An 18,705-nucleotide genomic window follows, 5' to 3' on the forward strand; every position below is an offset into this window, starting at 1 on the left:
AGTTTCATAGATATTGAGAGTTGCTAAATTGGATGGGCATAATGCCATGCTTTTTCAGTTTTTATTAATTCAGTCAACATCTTTATGTACATCAGCATTTTAATCTAATTCTGTGTTTCAGTTTTTATTTTTTTTTATTTATTTAATTTTTTTTTGCTTTTAGGCAGTTGGGGTTAAGTGACTTGCCCAGGGTCACACAGCTAGTACATGTCAAGTGTTTGGTCTGAGGCCGAATTTGAACTCAGGTCCTCCTGACTTCAGGGCCGGCGCTCTATCCACTGCACCACCTAGCTGCCCCTGTGTTTCAGTTTTTAAAAAGATCTTTTTTTATTAATTTATTTTGATTTATCAACAATCACTTCCATATGCTTCTGAGTTTAAAATTTTTCTCCCCCTTCCTCCCCACCACCCTCCCCAAGACGGCACACAATCTGATATAGGCTATACATTTACATTCCTATTAAACATATTTTCACATTAGTGAAGTTGTAAGTAAAAATTAAAACCAATAGGAGGAACCATCAGAAAGAGGAGACAAAATTCAACAGAAGAGAAAAAAAAATTCACATTCACAGTTATGGTTACTATCTGTGTCTTTTTCTCCATCACTTTTCCCCCCCCTGTTTATGCTTTTCTTTCTCCTGTCTCCTTTCCCCCCTCCATTAGTGGTTTGCTTTTGACCACTGCCTCCTTCAATCTCTCCTTCCTTCTATTATCCCTTTCCCTTTTCTTCCCCTTTGCCCTTACTGCTTCTTCCCTCCCTTTTATCCCCCCTCCCTTTTCTTTCCCCTTTTCCTTCCTACTGCCTATAGGACAAGTTAGATTTCTATACCTGATTATGTTATTCCCTTCTTGAGCCAAATCTGATGAGAGTAAGTTTCAAACAATGCTCACCCCGCTCATTTCTTTCCCTCTGCTGTAATAGGATTTTCTGTCTTTTCCTGTAATGTAATTTACCCTTGTCTGCCTCCTTCTTTCTCAGTACATTTTGTAAGATCAGACTAATCCACTTACTTGGATCCATTTAACCCACTTGATTAGATTTTTTTTTATCATTACATCAAAGTCAACTAATATCCACCCTCTTTATGTATATCCTTTAACATGGTGTAATAACAATACAGTTCTCAAGAGCCTGCAAGTGTCATCTTCCCTTGTAGGGATGTAAACATTCCTCCCTTATTAACAACATTTTGTATCTTTCTGTCCCATTTACCTTTTTATGTCTTTCTTGAATCTTGTACTTGAAAATCAAATTTTTTGTTGAGCTCTGGTCTTTTCATCAGGAAGGTTTGGAAGTCCCCTATTTCAAATCCATCTTCTCCCTTGAAAAATCATGCTCATTTTTGCAGGGTAGTTGATCCTTGGCTTCAATCCAAGCTCCTTTGCCTTATGGAATATCATGTTCCATGCCCTGCAGTCTTTTAATGTAGAAGCTGCAAGGTCCTATGTAATCCTGACTGTGGTTCCATGATATTTAAATTGTTTCTTTGTGGCTGCTCGCAGCACCTTCTCTTTCATCTGGTAATTTTGGCATGTTGCTATTATATTCCTTGGCATTGTCAATTTGGGATTCTCTCAGGTGGTAAGCAGTGTATTCTTTCTATGGTTATTTTACCTTCTGGTTCTAGGACTTCAGGGCAGTTGTCCTTTATGATTTCCTGAAAGATACTGTCCAGGCTGTTTTAAAAAGCTCTTTCTAAAGTAGATTTAGAACCAGAAGGAACACTAGAAAATACCTGTTCTCTCAGAAAGTTAAAGCCCCTCATTTGATAGACTTGCCAAGGTCATCCAAGTAATGAACAGCAAAGGTGGGATTTGAACCCAAATCTTCTTACTCCAAAGCCAGTGCATTTGCCACTGTATCATGCCACATTATTGTTAATGGTATTAAATTAGTAATGACTACAATTTTTTGGTAGCGAAAATAGTCATGTGCTGTGCTTATTATTTGTGGAAGAATTAAACTTGTTTTTTGACTGTTGTGATACAAATCATTTTATGTCTAATTTTTAATTGTTTTGATCATTAAGTAATTGCCTTTTTTTCCCCTTTGTTTAGATTACAGTGATGGTGATATTGCCAGTGAATGTGGAGAATGTGATAGTGTCTTTAACCATTTAGAGGAACTGAGACTTGAACTGGAGCAGGAAATAGGCTTTGATAAATTCATTGAAGTTTATGATAAAATAAAGGTTAGTAGAATGCTGATTAAATTCACACTTGTTGACAGTCCCAAAGGACTCATGATGAAAAATTCTGTCTGCCTCTAGAGAAAGAACAAATGGCATTTGAATATAGACCACAGTAAACTATTTTTTACTTTCTTTTTTCTTTCTCTTTTTGTTTTATTCAAGTGTTCTCAACTAATGACTAATATAGAAATGTTTTACATAGTTGTACATGTATAATCTATATCAGATTGCTTACTATCTCAGAGATGGGAAGGGACAGGAGGAAGAGATAGAATTTGGAACCCAAAACTTCAAAAAACCCCCAACAAATGTTAAGTCATTTTTACATGGGGGGAAATAAAATATTAAAAATAAATATTAAGTATTAAAAATGATATATTAAATATTAAAACAAAATATTAAAAATAAAAAATTTGCATTTGCTTTTGAAATGTACTCTTTATATATACAAATGAAACATGTCTTTATAGTCATTATGTTAATAAGTACTGAAAATATTCTTAACACCAATCAAATTAATCAGATTAGAAAAAGGTAATGTGTAAGTGTTCATTAAATTTTGGAATTGTCATTTCACATAGGCAATACATGAAGATGAAGATGAGAATATTGAGATTTGTTCAACAATAGTTCTGAATATTCTGGGAAATGAACATAAGCACCTCTATCCTAAGATCCTTCATCTAGTCATGGCAGATGGAGCCTATCAGGAAGGTAATAATTGTTTCAAAAATTATTATTAAGTATTGAATGCCTGCTTTTAATGTATTTAATTGGAAATGTAATTTAGATTCCAAAATTAAATACGAAATTTTGAGTATCTTTCACCAATTATAAAACTATTTAAATTAATTTGATCTGTTTTAGTACAATTTATATTTATTATTTCAGGGGTCTGTGATTTCCTCAGTGTGAGTATTCTTTTCACTGATGCATATCACAATTTTTCTGTACTTTGAAAGATAATGTTCATGAGTTCCTGTGGCTGAGAAATTCATCATTCTGGACACCTGGAGAAATGTCTGAATTTCACTGAGCTTGTTCTTAGACAACAACCTGTCACCATGGCTTTACTTCTGAAGCCTTTTCTGCTTAGTAGGATTTGTTAGAGCTGAAAATACCAGAAGCTTATGAGAACATTGGTTTGAAAAAAAAATAGATGTGAACAATCAAGAGATCTTGTAATGAAAAAAATTATGGATTAACAAAACAAAAATAGTAGTGTTGTGAATAACAGCCAAATGACATAGATTAAGAGTTGAGAGAAGAAAAAAGAAGGGAGATGAAAAAATTGGTTCATTTCTACATAACAAATGTATAAACAGAGAACTTGTAGAAAGAGGATGCGGAATGGGAAAAATTGACAATCCCAAAGTGATTATCTCATCTCAAATAAGGGAAATTATTGCAAAATTTTTACTTAAATGGAATAAGATATGGGAACTCCATTTAGTGGGAATGTTATGATTTTATTAGGATTAATACTAGTCAAATAAGATTGCACGCCTTTCTGATAAAATGAATAATTTGACAAAAAAAATTTAAAAAATGGAAATTCTTAGCTTTTCAACATATAAAGGAAATTATTAAGAAGAAAATAGAGTTGATTACATGAAAATAAAGGGCTTTTATTGAACAAACTATATTCAGAATTAAAAGCAAATAAACAGATGTGGGAAATCTTTGCTATAAATTTTTTTGTTAAAAGATTGACATTCAAAGTCTGTAAGGAATTAACAAGAATAAGATCTATTCTCCAATTTAAAAAAGTTGTAAAAGAGTAGTTCTTGGGAAAAAAAACACAAGACACATGAAAAAAACTGTATGCTCAGGTCCTGGAAGATATGTTTGTTTTTTGTTTTTCCCTATTGAATTTTCTTTCCTGGAATGTTTCCATATATTGCAAGAGGCTTATGATTATGGGAAGATGAAATGCGAATTCAGTTAAATCCCTACAAGTGGGGTGGGTCAAATGATTGTTTAGAGGTTAAATCATGAAATCGAAAAGTTCACCTTATACTCAGTTTTGGTCTCTAAACAATGGAAATCGACAGTAATTCTTTGGGCCAGAGAGCCCATGCTGCTACACTAGAAAGCAAGAGAGCAACGAGGATGGAAGAAAACAGGTTCACAGCATTGTTATCAAGAATAGGCTTCCTGATATGTATTTTGTCTCACCAGTTGGCTGGCTGACAATTGAGCGGGTGCTTTCATCCCAACTATAGTACTGCATTGTTGCTCCTAAGTATGAGTCAATGACTGACCTAGTAAACCATCCTGTAAATGCAACAACTTGCCATTGGGGAGCAGCTGGGAGAAGAAGTAGGCAATGCCCACTAAAGACTCACCAATAAAGCTGGAGAGAAAGCCTACTGCAGTGACTCCTCCATTGGTACCAATTGGGACTCTTTGCCAGGTTGTTATCAGCCTTGGTCGCAACAGAGCCAGTTTCTGAAGTCCATGTATCTCCTGCAGAGGAGGCCAAGGAAACCAAGAAAGACAAACACATCCAGGAAGTGGTTCTACTTTACTTTTGATGGAATTAAATGCTGCCTTCTTAAAGATGGATGAACCGTCCTGCTGGTAAACCCTGTGGAGTTCTTGTTTTTCATTTAGCAGCTTCTGAACTTCTTCATCATTTTCATTAAACTAGTCTTGGTGTTTGCAAATATTCTGACCCAGATGTGCAAATGCAGTGCTATATGCCAAATCTCTGAAATCTCAGAAAATCCTTTTCTGCTCCACTGTTGCCAACTGTGTGTTGGCTCAATTTTCCCTTCAAATTAGCAACAAACTGTTCCTGCTCAGAGAAGAGCTCTAATCTGTTGACATTAATTCTTCTGGTACTCATTTTCCGTGGGGATGCTGCTTTTGTTGAATGCAAATATTTAGCTTGGAGAGGATAAGTCTGTGATTGGTCCAGTACTCTGTACCACATATTGCCTTTGTCACTCTCACATCCTGTCTATCTCTTCTCCTTATAATCACATAGTCTATTAAATGCCGGTGTTTGCTGCTTGTCTTCAGTAGTAAGTGACCACTGCTATTGCTGTTTCCAACTCTCTTCCTCCCTAGAACTCCCTACCAAGTCTGGTAGTCTGAGTCTATTCTAGCATTAAAGTCACCCAGAATTATAAACTTGTCCTTTTTTAGCACATTGATGATAAGGGGTCTCCAGGTCTTCATAAAATTTTTCTTTGACTTTGTTGGGGTTCATCATGGTGGGAGCATAGGCACTGATGATGGTAGCATGACATTTTCCTGCAAGTGGCAATCGCATTGTCATGAGCCTGTCATCCACTCATTTTGGTAGGCATACAAGCTTGTTGACTAGATTGGTTTTGATTGCAAAATCTATTTCATGCACTCCCCTTCACTGTGGCCACTCCAGAAAAATGTGTATCCAGCTCCAACTTTAGTAAGCTGGCCTTTGTTTGCCAGTCTTCTTTCACTCAGGGCTGCTATTTGGATGCAATACCTGCTGAGTTCTCTTGCAACAAGAGCTGTTCATCTTTGAGATCTGCTGGATTTTGTGTTATCTATAAAATGTGCACACGTTCCATGTGCCAATGGTGAGTGGAATCATCTTTGCAGATGTTTTTGTACATTTGTTTGTGTTTCAACCCTGGAGTGGGATTCCCTGCCTGCCACTTTTCAAGCCAGGGTTGGATAAGCAGACAGTTTTTAGGGTACCTTTTCTAGCCCCTTCCTCACACCAGGAGGCGAGCAGTGCGATCTTTAAAAGGCTGCTCAGATACCCAGGGGGCTGCCAAATCCCGCTGCTGCTTCCAGTGAGAAAACAACCCTATGGCCTGAGCTGCCTGTGTGCAGGATAGTGACTACAGTTCCCAGTGCATCAGGTTCTTGGAGCCACAGGTGGGAGTTATATGTTTAATATGAATGTACATGTAGAGTCTATATCAGATTGCATGCCATAGAGGAGGGAGTGGAGAAAATTTAGAACTTAAAATTTTATGGAATTGAATGTTCAAAACTAAAAATTAATTAATTTTTTGAAAATAGAAAAAAAATACTTCTACTTTATCTCTTCTCACTCATTTCTAAACCATTTGCAATCTGGCTTGTGACCACAGTCATTCAACTAAAACTGCTCTGTCTCCAAAGCTACCAATGATTTCTTACTTACCAGATCATCTTTCTTGCCCTTCTGGAGCCTGTGACACTCATTCACTCTTTTCCCGTGGATACTCTTTCCTCTCTAGATTTCATGATACAGCTGTGTCCAGATTCTCCTTCAATCAGTCTGATTGTACCTCTGCCGCCTTTGCTGGCTCTTCCTGCAGGTTATGCCCACAAATCATGGGGTCTGCTGGAGTCTAGAGTCTGTTCTGGGCCCTCCTCTCTTCTTCCACCAGTGGTATGGGATTCCTATGAGCAGTACATTGACTTAGAATACCACAAATTAACATTATCTATGTTGTATTGTATTTTTATTTATTTTATTAAACATTTCCCAATTACATTTTAATTTGGTTCAGGAGCAAGTTTTTCTGGTATGAAGTTTGACATATCTGCTCTATACTGTCTCACTCAGTGATCTCATTAGTCCTCATGAGTTTAATTATCATCTCTATGCAGATGATTCTCAATTCTGTTTATCTAGCTCTGGCCTCCCTTGACTTCCAGTCTCTTGACCAACTGTTTGTTGTCTTCTTGAACTGAATGTTCTGTAGACCTCTCAAACTCATCACATCCAAAACAACTCATCTTATATCCTCCTCCACTCCAAACCCCCTCCTCTTCTGAACTTCCCTATTACTGTTTAGAGTGCTACCATCTTCCTAGTTACCCAAGCTCCCAACCTCACTATCTTTGACTCCTCATTTGAACTCATCCCTATATCCATATATGCCAAGTGTTGCCCTATTTTCACAACATCTGTCACATAAATCCTCTATTCATAGAGCCATCAACCTGGTACAGGTACTCAACACCTCCTGGACTATTACAGTAGCCTGCTCTCTCCTCTCCAGTGTATTCCCCACTGAGCTGCCAAAGTGATTTTCTTAAAGCACAGATCTGCCCATATCATCCTCTCCCTACTCTCCCACCCCCATTCAAATACACTCCATTGGCTTTTACCTCCAGGGTTACCTTTAAAATTCTCTGGCTTTTAAAGCCCTTCACAGCCTGTCCTTTCCTACCTTTGTTATACTTTACTCTCCCCTGAGTATTCGACTATTTAGAGACACTGGCCTTCTTCCTATTTGAACACAACACTATCTCCTAACTCTGTATCTTTTCACGTGCTGTCCCTTTTATACATCTTGTATGTATGTAGTTGTCTACATTAGAATGTGAGGTCCTCAAGGGCGGTGACCTTGTTTTTGCCTTTCTTTGCCTAGTACTTAGTATAGTTCCTGAGTTATGGTAGTTGCTTACTAAATGCTTTTTGACTGACTGAATATTAATATTAAATCAGGTGTTAAATAAGGAGAGACATCTGCCAAAGCTATTTGTCTACTAGTGTCATGGAAGATAGTGTTCAAAGAGTTCTGAACTAAAACAGTGTTTTATATTTATAATGAAGTGCTTCATGTATTCCTGTTAATAGATGATGACATAATTTCAACAGACTTTGAAGCACTATTAATCTCCTTGCGTGAAACAGTTATTCAGTAGAAATTAACCTAACCATCCATATTCTAAAAACAGAGTGAATAAAAATAAAAATCATACATTGTGCAAATTATGACATGTCCATTCAATCCTTAATTTTCAGGGAGTATGTTCCTAGAAAACTGTGCAAAAGTCAGACACAGATGTTGGTACATTGAACCTATGGGAAATAGGGGTTTAGGGTCCCTCAATTACCAAAAACTGTAATCTTTCACTAGAGATTGCCAAAAACACACTTTTCTTCATACATTTGGAACAAAACATTTTTCCTAAAATAACCCATGAAATGCAGTACAGAAAAGTGGTAAGAGGCAAAACTTGGGTGCATCACACCTCTCTGGTTTTGTTTTTCCTGTATTGTGCATAGCCACGAATGCATGTGGTTGCCAACGCAAAAGTAAAAATGAAGTTACTAAATAAAATCATTCAAATGCTTCAAGTCATGAAGGTTTAAGCACACAAATATTAAGGATTGACTGTAAGTCACTTAATTATTTGATCATTATATGTCTCTTGAACAAGTAATTTAGATAAATAATTAGCTGGGCCTAGAATGGAATAGGAAGAGATCAGACCGGAATTCATTTGAGATACTGTGCCATGGTTTCAGTGATTCCAAATTGCTTGTCAATACAAAAACATCACTTTTTAACACCTGTGTTCTCCTGGTAGTGTAAAATGTCTGCCAATACTAAAGCAAAAGAGTCTAAAAAACTAAGATGGTAGCCACGGGATGATGAAAAGATGCTAGGTAGGTGTATGTAGGCTATTCTGTTACTAATAAAATATGGTAGAGGTGTACTTCAACAAGATGATGTATAAAAGATAGTCTCAAAGATACTCATGTATCCAAAAAGAAAGTGGATAAGTCATCTAGTAAGAAATAAAGACACCAGGTCAACAATTTGAATAGTATATTAGTGGGTCTTAGCTGCTAAAAAATGACAGGAAGTCCTCTAACACTTTTGATAAATTGATGAATCCTCTGTAGGCTTTCTGGAGGAAGATTTGCAGGATGAGAAGGCATGAAGAAGTTGTTTTTTGTTTTCTGTATTGGTGGAAGGAGTTATTCCGACTAATCATAGATTTCTCAAAGTATCAAAGAAATGTTGAAAACAGCTTCCACTCTTACATGACAAGAGTCTTGTCATAAGACTCTCACCCTAGGGAGGCACAAGCTAAGGAGGCACAAGAGGGATTCTGGATTAGCAGATTCCTCCTAGGCACATCCTCAACACATTCAGTAAAGAATATTGGATTTGAAATCAGGAGGCCTAGGTTCAGTCTCTGGCCCTGATGTCACCTGACCTGTTATATGATCTTTGACAAGTCTCTTAATTCTCTATCTCAGAAAAAAAAAAATTAAAATTGATGATAGTTAAGGTCTCCTTCAGCTTTGACTTTCTGTGGCTCTTTAAGTGTTGAGTGTCTCCTCTGTACACTATTAGGAACTCCCAAAATGATACCTATTGCTTGTTCACAGCAAGCTTGCAGTCATTTTTTTTTGGGGGGGGGAGATATACACATATAAAGCAAATAGAGAATAAAACCACAAATGCTAATAGTCTAATATAACTAATGAGTGCAATAAGATTCAGAAAAAGGTGTGTTCAGAGAAGAAATAATTTGGAAAGAAGTAAGGATGGCATACCATATGGATAGAGCACTATGAGTGAATTTAAGGATGAATCTGTTGTACTGGGGAGACTATCTGGAGTGAAAGGTTTACATTGAGGGGTGAAGTAGAAGCAAATTATGGAAGGCCTTGAGTTCTACATTGAAATTTAGACTTGATCAACAGAGAGACATTTGGAAATGGCCTGATAAAAGTAATATTTTAGATTCCTAATCTAGGGAGACACATGTAGGACAGCTTATCAAATCAGCACTTGGGCAGCTTGGACTTGGTGCTAGCTTTGGTCATGTGAGAGGTTCTCTTCTGTGGATCAGATTTTATACTACTACTTAAATATGGACCTCTAAAGTGAAACAGTGGAAGGTTGCTTGATGAGAAAATAGATTTGTGATTCTGTGCCCTACAATTTACTTTGTTCATAGGACAGAACACAATATTTCCTTCAGTTGGTTTGCAAGGAACAAAAAAAAAGTCTATCAGTCTTGCAGTTGTTAGGTATCCATAAACAATGGTTTCTGGTATATTTATAGGGAAAGTACTCATTTTATTTGTACTGTATTTCCCGCCTTTTGATAAATAGCCATTAAATAAAAATAGCACCTCCATGGCTACTCTTTTTTTTTTTTACCCTGTTTCTGGGTTAAACAATCACTGCCCATTTGGAGAAAACTTATCCCCATCCCCTTCTTTGCATTCTCTCTTTTCCCTCCTAAACCCAACCTCACTCAGCCCTGCTCACCCGGAATCCCCTTCTCATAGTGAACAAACTGTCCTTCATCCTGGACCTCTTTCTCTTACATTCCTTTCTATTAGCTCTCACTGAGGCCTGGCTCTCTTCTGAAAATGCTGCATCTCTGGCTGTCTAGTACTGGCTGTATGTTCTTTCTCCAACTCTCCCCCTGACATGTTGGTCTTAGAGGGCTAGTGGAGTGCTGTTTGCTCCACTAGTATTACGAGACTCTACCTCTTTCCCAGAAGCCTTTCCTACTTTTAAGTCTATTCAGTAGAAAATCTCCTCCCAATCAAAATTCCAGTGGATATAATCCATAGGTCATTCTCCTTTATTGCTTTCCTTTTGTGAGGTTTTTTTTATGATACTGATTTTTAAAATTCTGAATTTAAACACAAAAAAGATCATTTTCATGTAAACAGTAGAACTAAGAAGGAGGATTCTATATGAAACTAAATGTCTGTTTCATATCACTTGCTTTTACTTGAAAGTATATAATAAACTCCATATGTTACTTTGAAAACTTTTCTTGTCTGTGCTTCTTTCTGAACTTCATCTGTTTTCTTCTATGCATTTATAAAAATTTTTCAGTGAACTTCTTTTTAACTCCACCTCACTCCCAACTAAAAAATCAAGAGAAAGAAAAAAATGAAACAAAACAAAACTTGTTAACAAATAAGCATCCTGAAGCAAAATGAATCCACCCAGTGGTCATATCCAAAAATGCTTGTCTCTTTCTGCACTTTAATCTGTTATCTCTCTGTCAAGATGTGGGTAATTTGCTTCATCATCAGTCCTCTGGAGACATAGTTGGTCACTGCATTGATCAGAGTTCAGTAAGTCTTTTGAAGTTGTTTTTCTTTGCAGTGTTTCAGTACTTGTATACATTACTCTTCTGGTTGATTTTGCCCATTTCATTTTGCACCAGTTTTACAAGTCTTTCTATATTTCTCTAAAACCATCTCTTTCTTAATTTCTTACAATGTAGTATTCCATTATATTCATCTACAGTGATTTGTTCAGTCGTTTTCCCAGTTGATGGGCACCAGTTCTTTACCACTGCAAAGAGAACTTCTATAAATGTTTGTACACATAGCATTTTTCCCTCTTTGATTAGTTGTATCGCTGTGTCAAAGAATATTTACAAGGTTAGGAACTTTTTGGGCATAGTTCTAAGTTACTTTAAATAATGGCTGTACCAATTCATAACTCCACCCAAAGTACATCATTATGCCTATTTTCCCACAGCTCCTCCAACATTTGTCATTTTCCTTTTTTGTCTGCTTAGCTGATCTACTATGTGTGAAGTGGAACCTTGGAGTGGCTTTAATTTGCATTCTCTATTAGTGATTTAGGGTATTTTTTTAAACATAGCTATAGATAGCTTGGATTTCTTTCCTTGAAAACTACTTGTTCATTATCTTTTAACTGTCAGGTGGGGAATGGCTTTTACTGTAAATTTGAATCAGTTCCTTACATATCTTGCAAATGAGTAGTTTTTGTCAAATAGCGCATTCTTACACTCATACCTGGAATGTCTTTGGATTTAATGAACATTTGGTTACTAGGTTTGTTTGCTTTATTGCACACTCAGTCTGTAGCATAGATCAACCACTCTTTTTTAACCAGTACCAAATTGTTTTGGTGATTATGACTTTGAAGTATGGTTTGAGATCTTCCTTCTCAATTTTTCCATTATTACTCTGGAGATTCTTGACCTTCTGTTCCTTCAGATGAGTATTTTTACTTTTTTCTAACTGCAAAATAATCCTTTATCAGACTGGTTAATGTGACCCTAAATAAGTGAATTAGTTTGGGTAATATAATTTTCATTAAATTTATTTTATATCTTGCAACCTTAATGAATTGCTTCAATTAATTTTAGTTGATTCTCTTCAGTTTTCTAAGTGCACCATCATGTCATTTGCAGAAAGCAATAATTTTGTCTCTTCTTATGCCCTCAGTTTTTTTCTTGTTGTACTGCTGTAGATGAACATTTCTAACTATATCTAATAATAGTTTCGACAATGGACAGTATTTCTTTGTCCTTATATTATTGGAAGGGATGCTATTTTATCCTCATTGCAAAAATTCTGTGCATTGATTTTAGATCTATATGATTTGATATGTTACAAAAAATTCCATTTATTCCGATGTTTGCAATTTATTCCTGTTAATTTAGTGGGGGTTTGTTTTCAGTTTTGTGAATCTCATTTTTTATTTTTAGGATTTCTATTTTTGTTTTTAGTTGGAGTTTTTAGTTTTTGGGTTTCTAGTTGTTGCAGTATCTCCAAAGCACACCTGTAGTTTTAGACATTCAGACTCTTTTTCCTGGGATGGTTGTTAACCCCTTGGGGTCCCTACCTGCAAAGGTGAGTTTGGTGAGAAAGTAGACCCAGAGGAGACACTTCTTTGATTTTGTACTGATTTTATATTTATCTATTTATATGTTGTTTTGTCCCTGTAGAACAAAATTTCCTTGAGGACAGATACTGTTTCATTTGTCTTTCTATCCCCAGTGCCTAATACATCAAGTGGTACGTAGTAAGCACTTAATAAATGTTTATTGCCTGACCCCACTCTTGACAAATGTCTTCTGCAGTGATGTAATTCAGTGAACAAAATGTGTGTTGTCTTTCTGCATGGTATATTTGTGTTTGTTGAGGCATTTGTTACCCAGTACAGCTAACTACTTGTCACCTGTGCTAAAATCAGGATCATCTGTGAGATGACATAAGTAACTGAAGTCTATTCTCTCCCGGTATTACATTTTAAACATTTTTTCTTTCTCCCCACTAGAATTATTCACAATCAGCAAATGAGCCAATATGAATCTCATCACCTTTTATTAATAACCATAGTGAAAGATCTGGTGGTAGAGGTAACAGCTAACAATCAAAGAGCAAGAAAAAACAACAGCATGGATAATTCAAATACTAACTAATCAGCTACGGAATAATAGTAGGCTGGAGATTTTTTTTAATGGCTTAGAGCCCTTAGAACAATAGTGTGACAGTTTCAAAATAGCCATTTTCTGTACTGCCTTATTTTTAGCCTGTTCTATTACTGGTTGTGTAATTATATTTTGCTTTTGACATTGTATGTTGCCTTTTCCTTGTCATTCATATTAATAATAACCTATTTACATAAGAATTCAGATCTCTCCAAATAAAACTCTTAATTCCATCAAAAAACATAACCTTGTCTATTAAATATAAATGTGATTTTAAAGCAACAGTTTACTTGGGTTCTGTATCAGGCACATATATTCATAAATACTTTTTTTTAAGTACTCTGATGGACACTGATACTCTTTAAGAGTCCATCAGAATTAGTTCTCAAAAAAGAAATCGAAGCAGGTAACTGCTTTCTTGTCTTTAGGATTTTTGCATTTTTGTTCAGATATAGCAATCCAAATTCAAACTGAAGAAGTGAATATTAGAAGTATGAATTGCCATATGGTTTTGCCACTTAATTCTTAGGCTTAATAATAAATATAAACTGAAGAAAAAAATTAAAGTGACTTAAGAGTTGACGTGAAAGGAAAAGTATATTTAGAAAGCTACCCAAGAATATGTTTTGTCCTTTTTTTTTCTTTTTAAACACAGGCAATGATATGGAAGAAAAGGTGCTAGATTTAGAGTTACAGATCTTGTGTTCAGATCTTGGCTACTTATTAGATAGAGAGACAAAGCACTTACTAAGGGTTACTGTGTGCCAGGCACTGTATCAAATGCTAGGGGATATAAATACAAGAAAACAAGAAGGTCCCTACTCTCAAGGAGTTTATAAGAAGGAAGAGAAGCTGGAAAACAAGGTGGGAGGTAGGGGCAGATACAGGACTGAGGAGGTGGAACAGTGTGGAAAGTGGGATGAGCAGGGAGTGAAGTGACCATAGCTGGGTCCCTCAGGTTATGGTGATTATGTCACCCTTGGGGTAACCTCAATCTCCCTAAAGAGCAGACCTCAAGGTGGAAGCATCTTGAAGTGGGAAAGGCAGCCGAGGACTCAGGGAGCAGTGCAGAGAATAACTTGAATTACTACTCGCAGTGTAAACAGTTATCTTAATTCCTTTAGGCCTCAGTTCCTTCTCTGTAAGATAGAGGATTAGACTAGATAATTTCCAAGATCTTTTCCAGCTCTAAATCTAGAATCCTGTGATTCCAAATTATTACATTAATAATCTAGTGGAAGAATGTCCGATGTTTCTAGCCAAGTAAGAGGTAGATCTTACTCTACTCGTGATCTTAATGTTTTGTCCATAAGGAACATATTTTGCCCAGTCCTCAGCAGCATGATCTAAACTTTGTAAATTTTGTAAATTATTAATATTATTGAATTGAATGAATGAGGGAGATGGGCCAAATGTAAACAGAAAGACACAAAAATACGTATATATGTGTGTGTATAAAACTTACTCTGGTTATTTTTTTCCAGTTATAAAATATATATTTTCTGCAGTCATATTTCTTTTATCACTTCCAAGGCAATAACTATGTTAACTGTACTTACTTTAATATCTTAATATAACCATTAGCTTATCAGTTTGTTCATTCCCTCTACCAGGGTTGATTCCAGCCTGTCTACACCTTCTTATTTTGTATGATTCTTGTCCATGCATTTCCATAAATCCCATATGAAGGAGCAGTCCTTATCACAAGAGCCCACTTTCAAAGTCTGTCCATATGCTAGCCATCAGTCTTGAGAGTCCCAAGTGTTATGGTTCTACAGTTTTCATTAATGAGAATAAAATCCTATTCCAGCTTTTCCCTTTCTGCCTCCCTACTGTACTGACTCTCAAAGACTATTACATGAAAAGAACAGTTCTTTGCTTTTATACATTTTTTGGTTTTTGTGGGGTTTTTTAGGAGACAGCCACCTTGGTGCTGTTGTCATCACATATAACGTCATCTTCTTGTCTTTATCCTTTCTTTTAATTTGTTCTGTGACTTGTACTTTTATTTTAACCAGTGTGACTGTATATCTTCTTTTCTTAAATGACTCCCACATCTGTAACCAGACACTCCTTGTCTGCTAGAAAATGAAATTTATATTCTGTGTTATAATTTAGTGTTTTCTGTGTCTAATACCTTCTGACTTGCTGAGAATGTATTCATGATACAAAATCTTGAGTCCACTGAGATGGCACTGAGCCTCTGGCATCTTTCGTCTCTTAAATTTGAGACATTGTTTGCTGTCCTCTTCCAAGTTCATGTCCATTAAACACATTTCAGGCATATGTTGGCTTGGTTCAGAAAATCACAGAATCTTCCACATTCCAAGGGACTTCACAAGACATCTTGTCTAACTTGTGCTTCTAAAGGCTTGAGTTGCTTAGTCAAGACTTCATAATCCTTAATAATCTCAACAAAGTCTTTTTTCATCCATTTCTTTTTTCTAATGAACCACTGTAGCATTCTCACTGAAAAAGCCCTATCATATTCAATGTGCAATTTTATTTACAAACCAGCAACATCTAGAGAACCTTACCATTTTTATAGACTTTGTGTAGGACATCATCTGCAACACAGGCAAACATCTTTAAGTGAATACCTCTGTACAGTGTAGCTGACAAGTTGTCATCCAGTTTCTGCTTGAAGACTTCCAGGGAGGAGGAATCCCTTACCAACCCATTCCACTTGAAGCTATCTCCAATTGCAAGGAAGTTTTTCCTCATATCAATTTTTTAAAAATTTTAAATTAATTTATTTTGAATTATCAACAATCACTTCCATAAGCTTTTGAGTTTTACATTTTTCTCCCCCTCCCTCTTTGTTTCCTCCCCAAGATGGCGTGCAGTCTGATATAGGCTATACATATATATATTCCTATTAAACATTTTCACATTAGTAATGTTGTAGGTGAGGATTAGAACCAATAATAGGAACCACCAGAAAGAGGAAACAGAACTCAACAGAAGAAAAAAAATAACAAATAGGATGCTTCAATCTGCATTTAAACCCCATCGTTCTTTCTTTGGCTGTGGATAGCATTTTCCATCATGAGGCCTTTGGAGATGTCTTAGATCCTTGTACTGCTGAGAAGGGTTAAGTCTATCAATATAAGTCATCGTACAACCAATCCAACCAAGATGCAGATGTACCACAGAAGTGGCTGATATGTGCTTACTATATAGTTTTGAATAGAATGCTACCTGGATGTTACATGTCACGTGTAATAATAATAAAATAATATGTAACAATCTTAATAAAATGTCACAATCATAAATTCTGGATTTGGGCAAACTAGTGTTTGACCAAAAGAATCAGTCATTTGCCTCAATACCCATATTTGGAGTTGTAAATTTATATTTTCCTTTCTTCCTACAGATAATGATGAATAAACCTGACTCAAGATTTTCTTTTGCCTTCTGCTATGGGAAATCATTGGAATTCTGCCCATCAGAATAACAAGATTCAATCAGAAATGTAGCAAGGCTCATTTTGTGGAATAAGAATATCACTATTAAGATGGGCATGCTGATTGCATGAAGGAGCCAAGGAAACGTACCATTTTAAACTTAAAATATTAGTGCTTTGTATATTTTCTTTGTTCCTTGAGTTTAAAAGTTAGTTTCTGTTGAATATATGTGTGTGTGTATCTATGTATATCTATACAGAGACACATACTTTGTGTCAAACCATCCAAAGCTTAACAGGAATGGGCCTGGGCCAGGAATGGATGTAATGGTTTTAAAGAATATTTATCATGAAATAAGGTAGCATCAACTGTTGTGGTATGGCTGAAAAACAGTGACCCATATTGTGAAAAACTTGCCTGTCACATTACATTCAAGTTCTTATCCTTTTTTTTCCCCTAGACTAAACTGCTAAAAGGCAATTTTTGCTGTTTGTTGTTTTTTTATGAGCTAAATATACTAAATTAAATAATCTTGTTAAGATCCCTCTTTGAATATTTAACATTTCTGAGGATGCAGTTTGTCCCCTAATCTATGTTGTAACAAAAAATGTACGTTTTCCCAACAGTATCACCCAAACCAACTTAAATAGATACAAATTGAGGCACTGTTCTAGAGATTATTGAAATTTTTGATTTGCAAAGGATAGATGGAAAATTTTATTCCTTGATGTTCAGTTTCTTCCAGTTATGTTTTATTTGGGCTGGAACCCATAGAAGTACTTGGAAATTTGCCTGCTTTTGTAACATTGACCCAACATATGACTTAAAAGTAGCATCCCTCTATGGTTTTCATCTCTTATCCACAGTTGCTATATGGACTATGACTTACGAAGAAATAATGTTTCCAATCCCCAGTTTTCCTTCTATATAAGTCATTTCTTGCAATCAGCATCTCAGTGGAAAAAGATCATTTGATGGTTTCCTCTATTGCTTTTCATTACAAGAGGATCCAAGTTTCACAAAGTCAGGTAGTTTTTTTTCTTTGAGATGATGGCGACACAGCGCAATCTCTACCTGCAATAGGGCTAAGAATTAGATAGAAAATATCTGACATCCAGATAGAGGATGTTAACCTTTGAGCAAATGCAGCCTGATTGGCAAAAATCTCACAAGTTTAAAAATAAAAACAATCTTCACAACAGCACTATGTTGAAGCTATTATGTATATTATTTTTAACATTCAAAAATAACTTAATTTTTGTATATTTCTTTACTTTTGTGAAGTTACTATTAAATTTTTTCTTACCTACCTGAAGGATGCCTGATACTGTTTGTCTTCTCTTTACTGACACTATTCCCAATATGCTTTTTATAAAGAGCTAGGAACACTTTCTGTGCCTCATCATTACTGAATTGATACACATTCTCTTATTTCACATACTGAAGTAATCTTTTTGACATCAGGTAATTAGATTTTTTTTTTCTTTTTGCAAATGAGTTAGATGAGAACTCGAACTGTATATTTCAATTGAACTACATGTTTCAATTCTTTAAAATCCTGAACGCTATAGATTATTTTGTGACTTGAAGCAGCTAAGTGGTTCAGTGGATGAAGTGCTGGGTCTGGAGTCAGGAAGATCTGAGTTCAAATCCCATCTCCAACATTTACTAGCCATGTGTCCCTGAGCAAGTCACTTCACCACCACCTCTACCTCAGTTTCCTCAAGTGTAAAATGAGCATCATAATAGCAGCTGCCTTCCAGGTTATTGTGTGAGGAGCAAATGAGAATATTTGCAAAGTACTTAGCATAATACAAAGCACATAGAAGGTGCTTAATCAGTGCTTGCTTTCTTCATAGCTTGAGTTTAAAATTAGCTCTTAACTAGAAATGTGTGTGTCTATAGTCCCTGCAGGAGCAGGGATGCCAGTGAATTGCTTGAGTTTGGAAGAGTTCTGAGCTGAAGGAGAGAGAAAGCCAGCTGGTTGTCCACACCAAGTCTGACACCATTGTGTTGAAACCCTGGAAGCTGGAAACCACCAAGCTTGCTGATGAGGGGCAGAATTCCCCAGGTCAGAAATGACAGGTCAGTGCTTTCAGGCTGATCAGCAATGGGCTCGGGCCCTTGAATAGCCACAGCACTTC

The 18,705-nt window shown here is 36.1% G+C and overlaps 1 protein-coding gene across 1 annotated transcript in view; it reads left to right on the top strand.

Moving 5' to 3' along the window:
- Positions 1-17,876, top strand: part of NEK1 (NIMA related kinase 1) — a 165,437-nt gene extending 147,561 nt beyond the window's left edge. The window contains exons 35-37 of the mRNA XM_078148331.1: positions 2,062-2,195; positions 2,777-2,909; positions 16,531-17,876. Coding sequence (XP_078004457.1) covers positions 2,062-2,195; positions 2,777-2,909; positions 16,531-16,544 — 281 coding nt within the window. The 3' untranslated portion in view covers positions 16,545-17,876. The remainder of the gene's footprint in view (positions 1-2,061; positions 2,196-2,776; positions 2,910-16,530) is intronic.
- Positions 17,877-18,705: the final 829 nt, after the last annotated feature.

The sequence above is a fragment of the Phascolarctos cinereus genome, unplaced genomic scaffold (genome assembly GCF_003287225.1).
Source record: "Phascolarctos cinereus isolate Bilbo 61053 unplaced genomic scaffold, phaCin_HiC Scaffold_9;HRSCAF=440, whole genome shotgun sequence".
NCBI classification, from domain to species: domain Eukaryota; kingdom Metazoa; phylum Chordata; class Mammalia; order Diprotodontia; family Phascolarctidae; genus Phascolarctos; species Phascolarctos cinereus.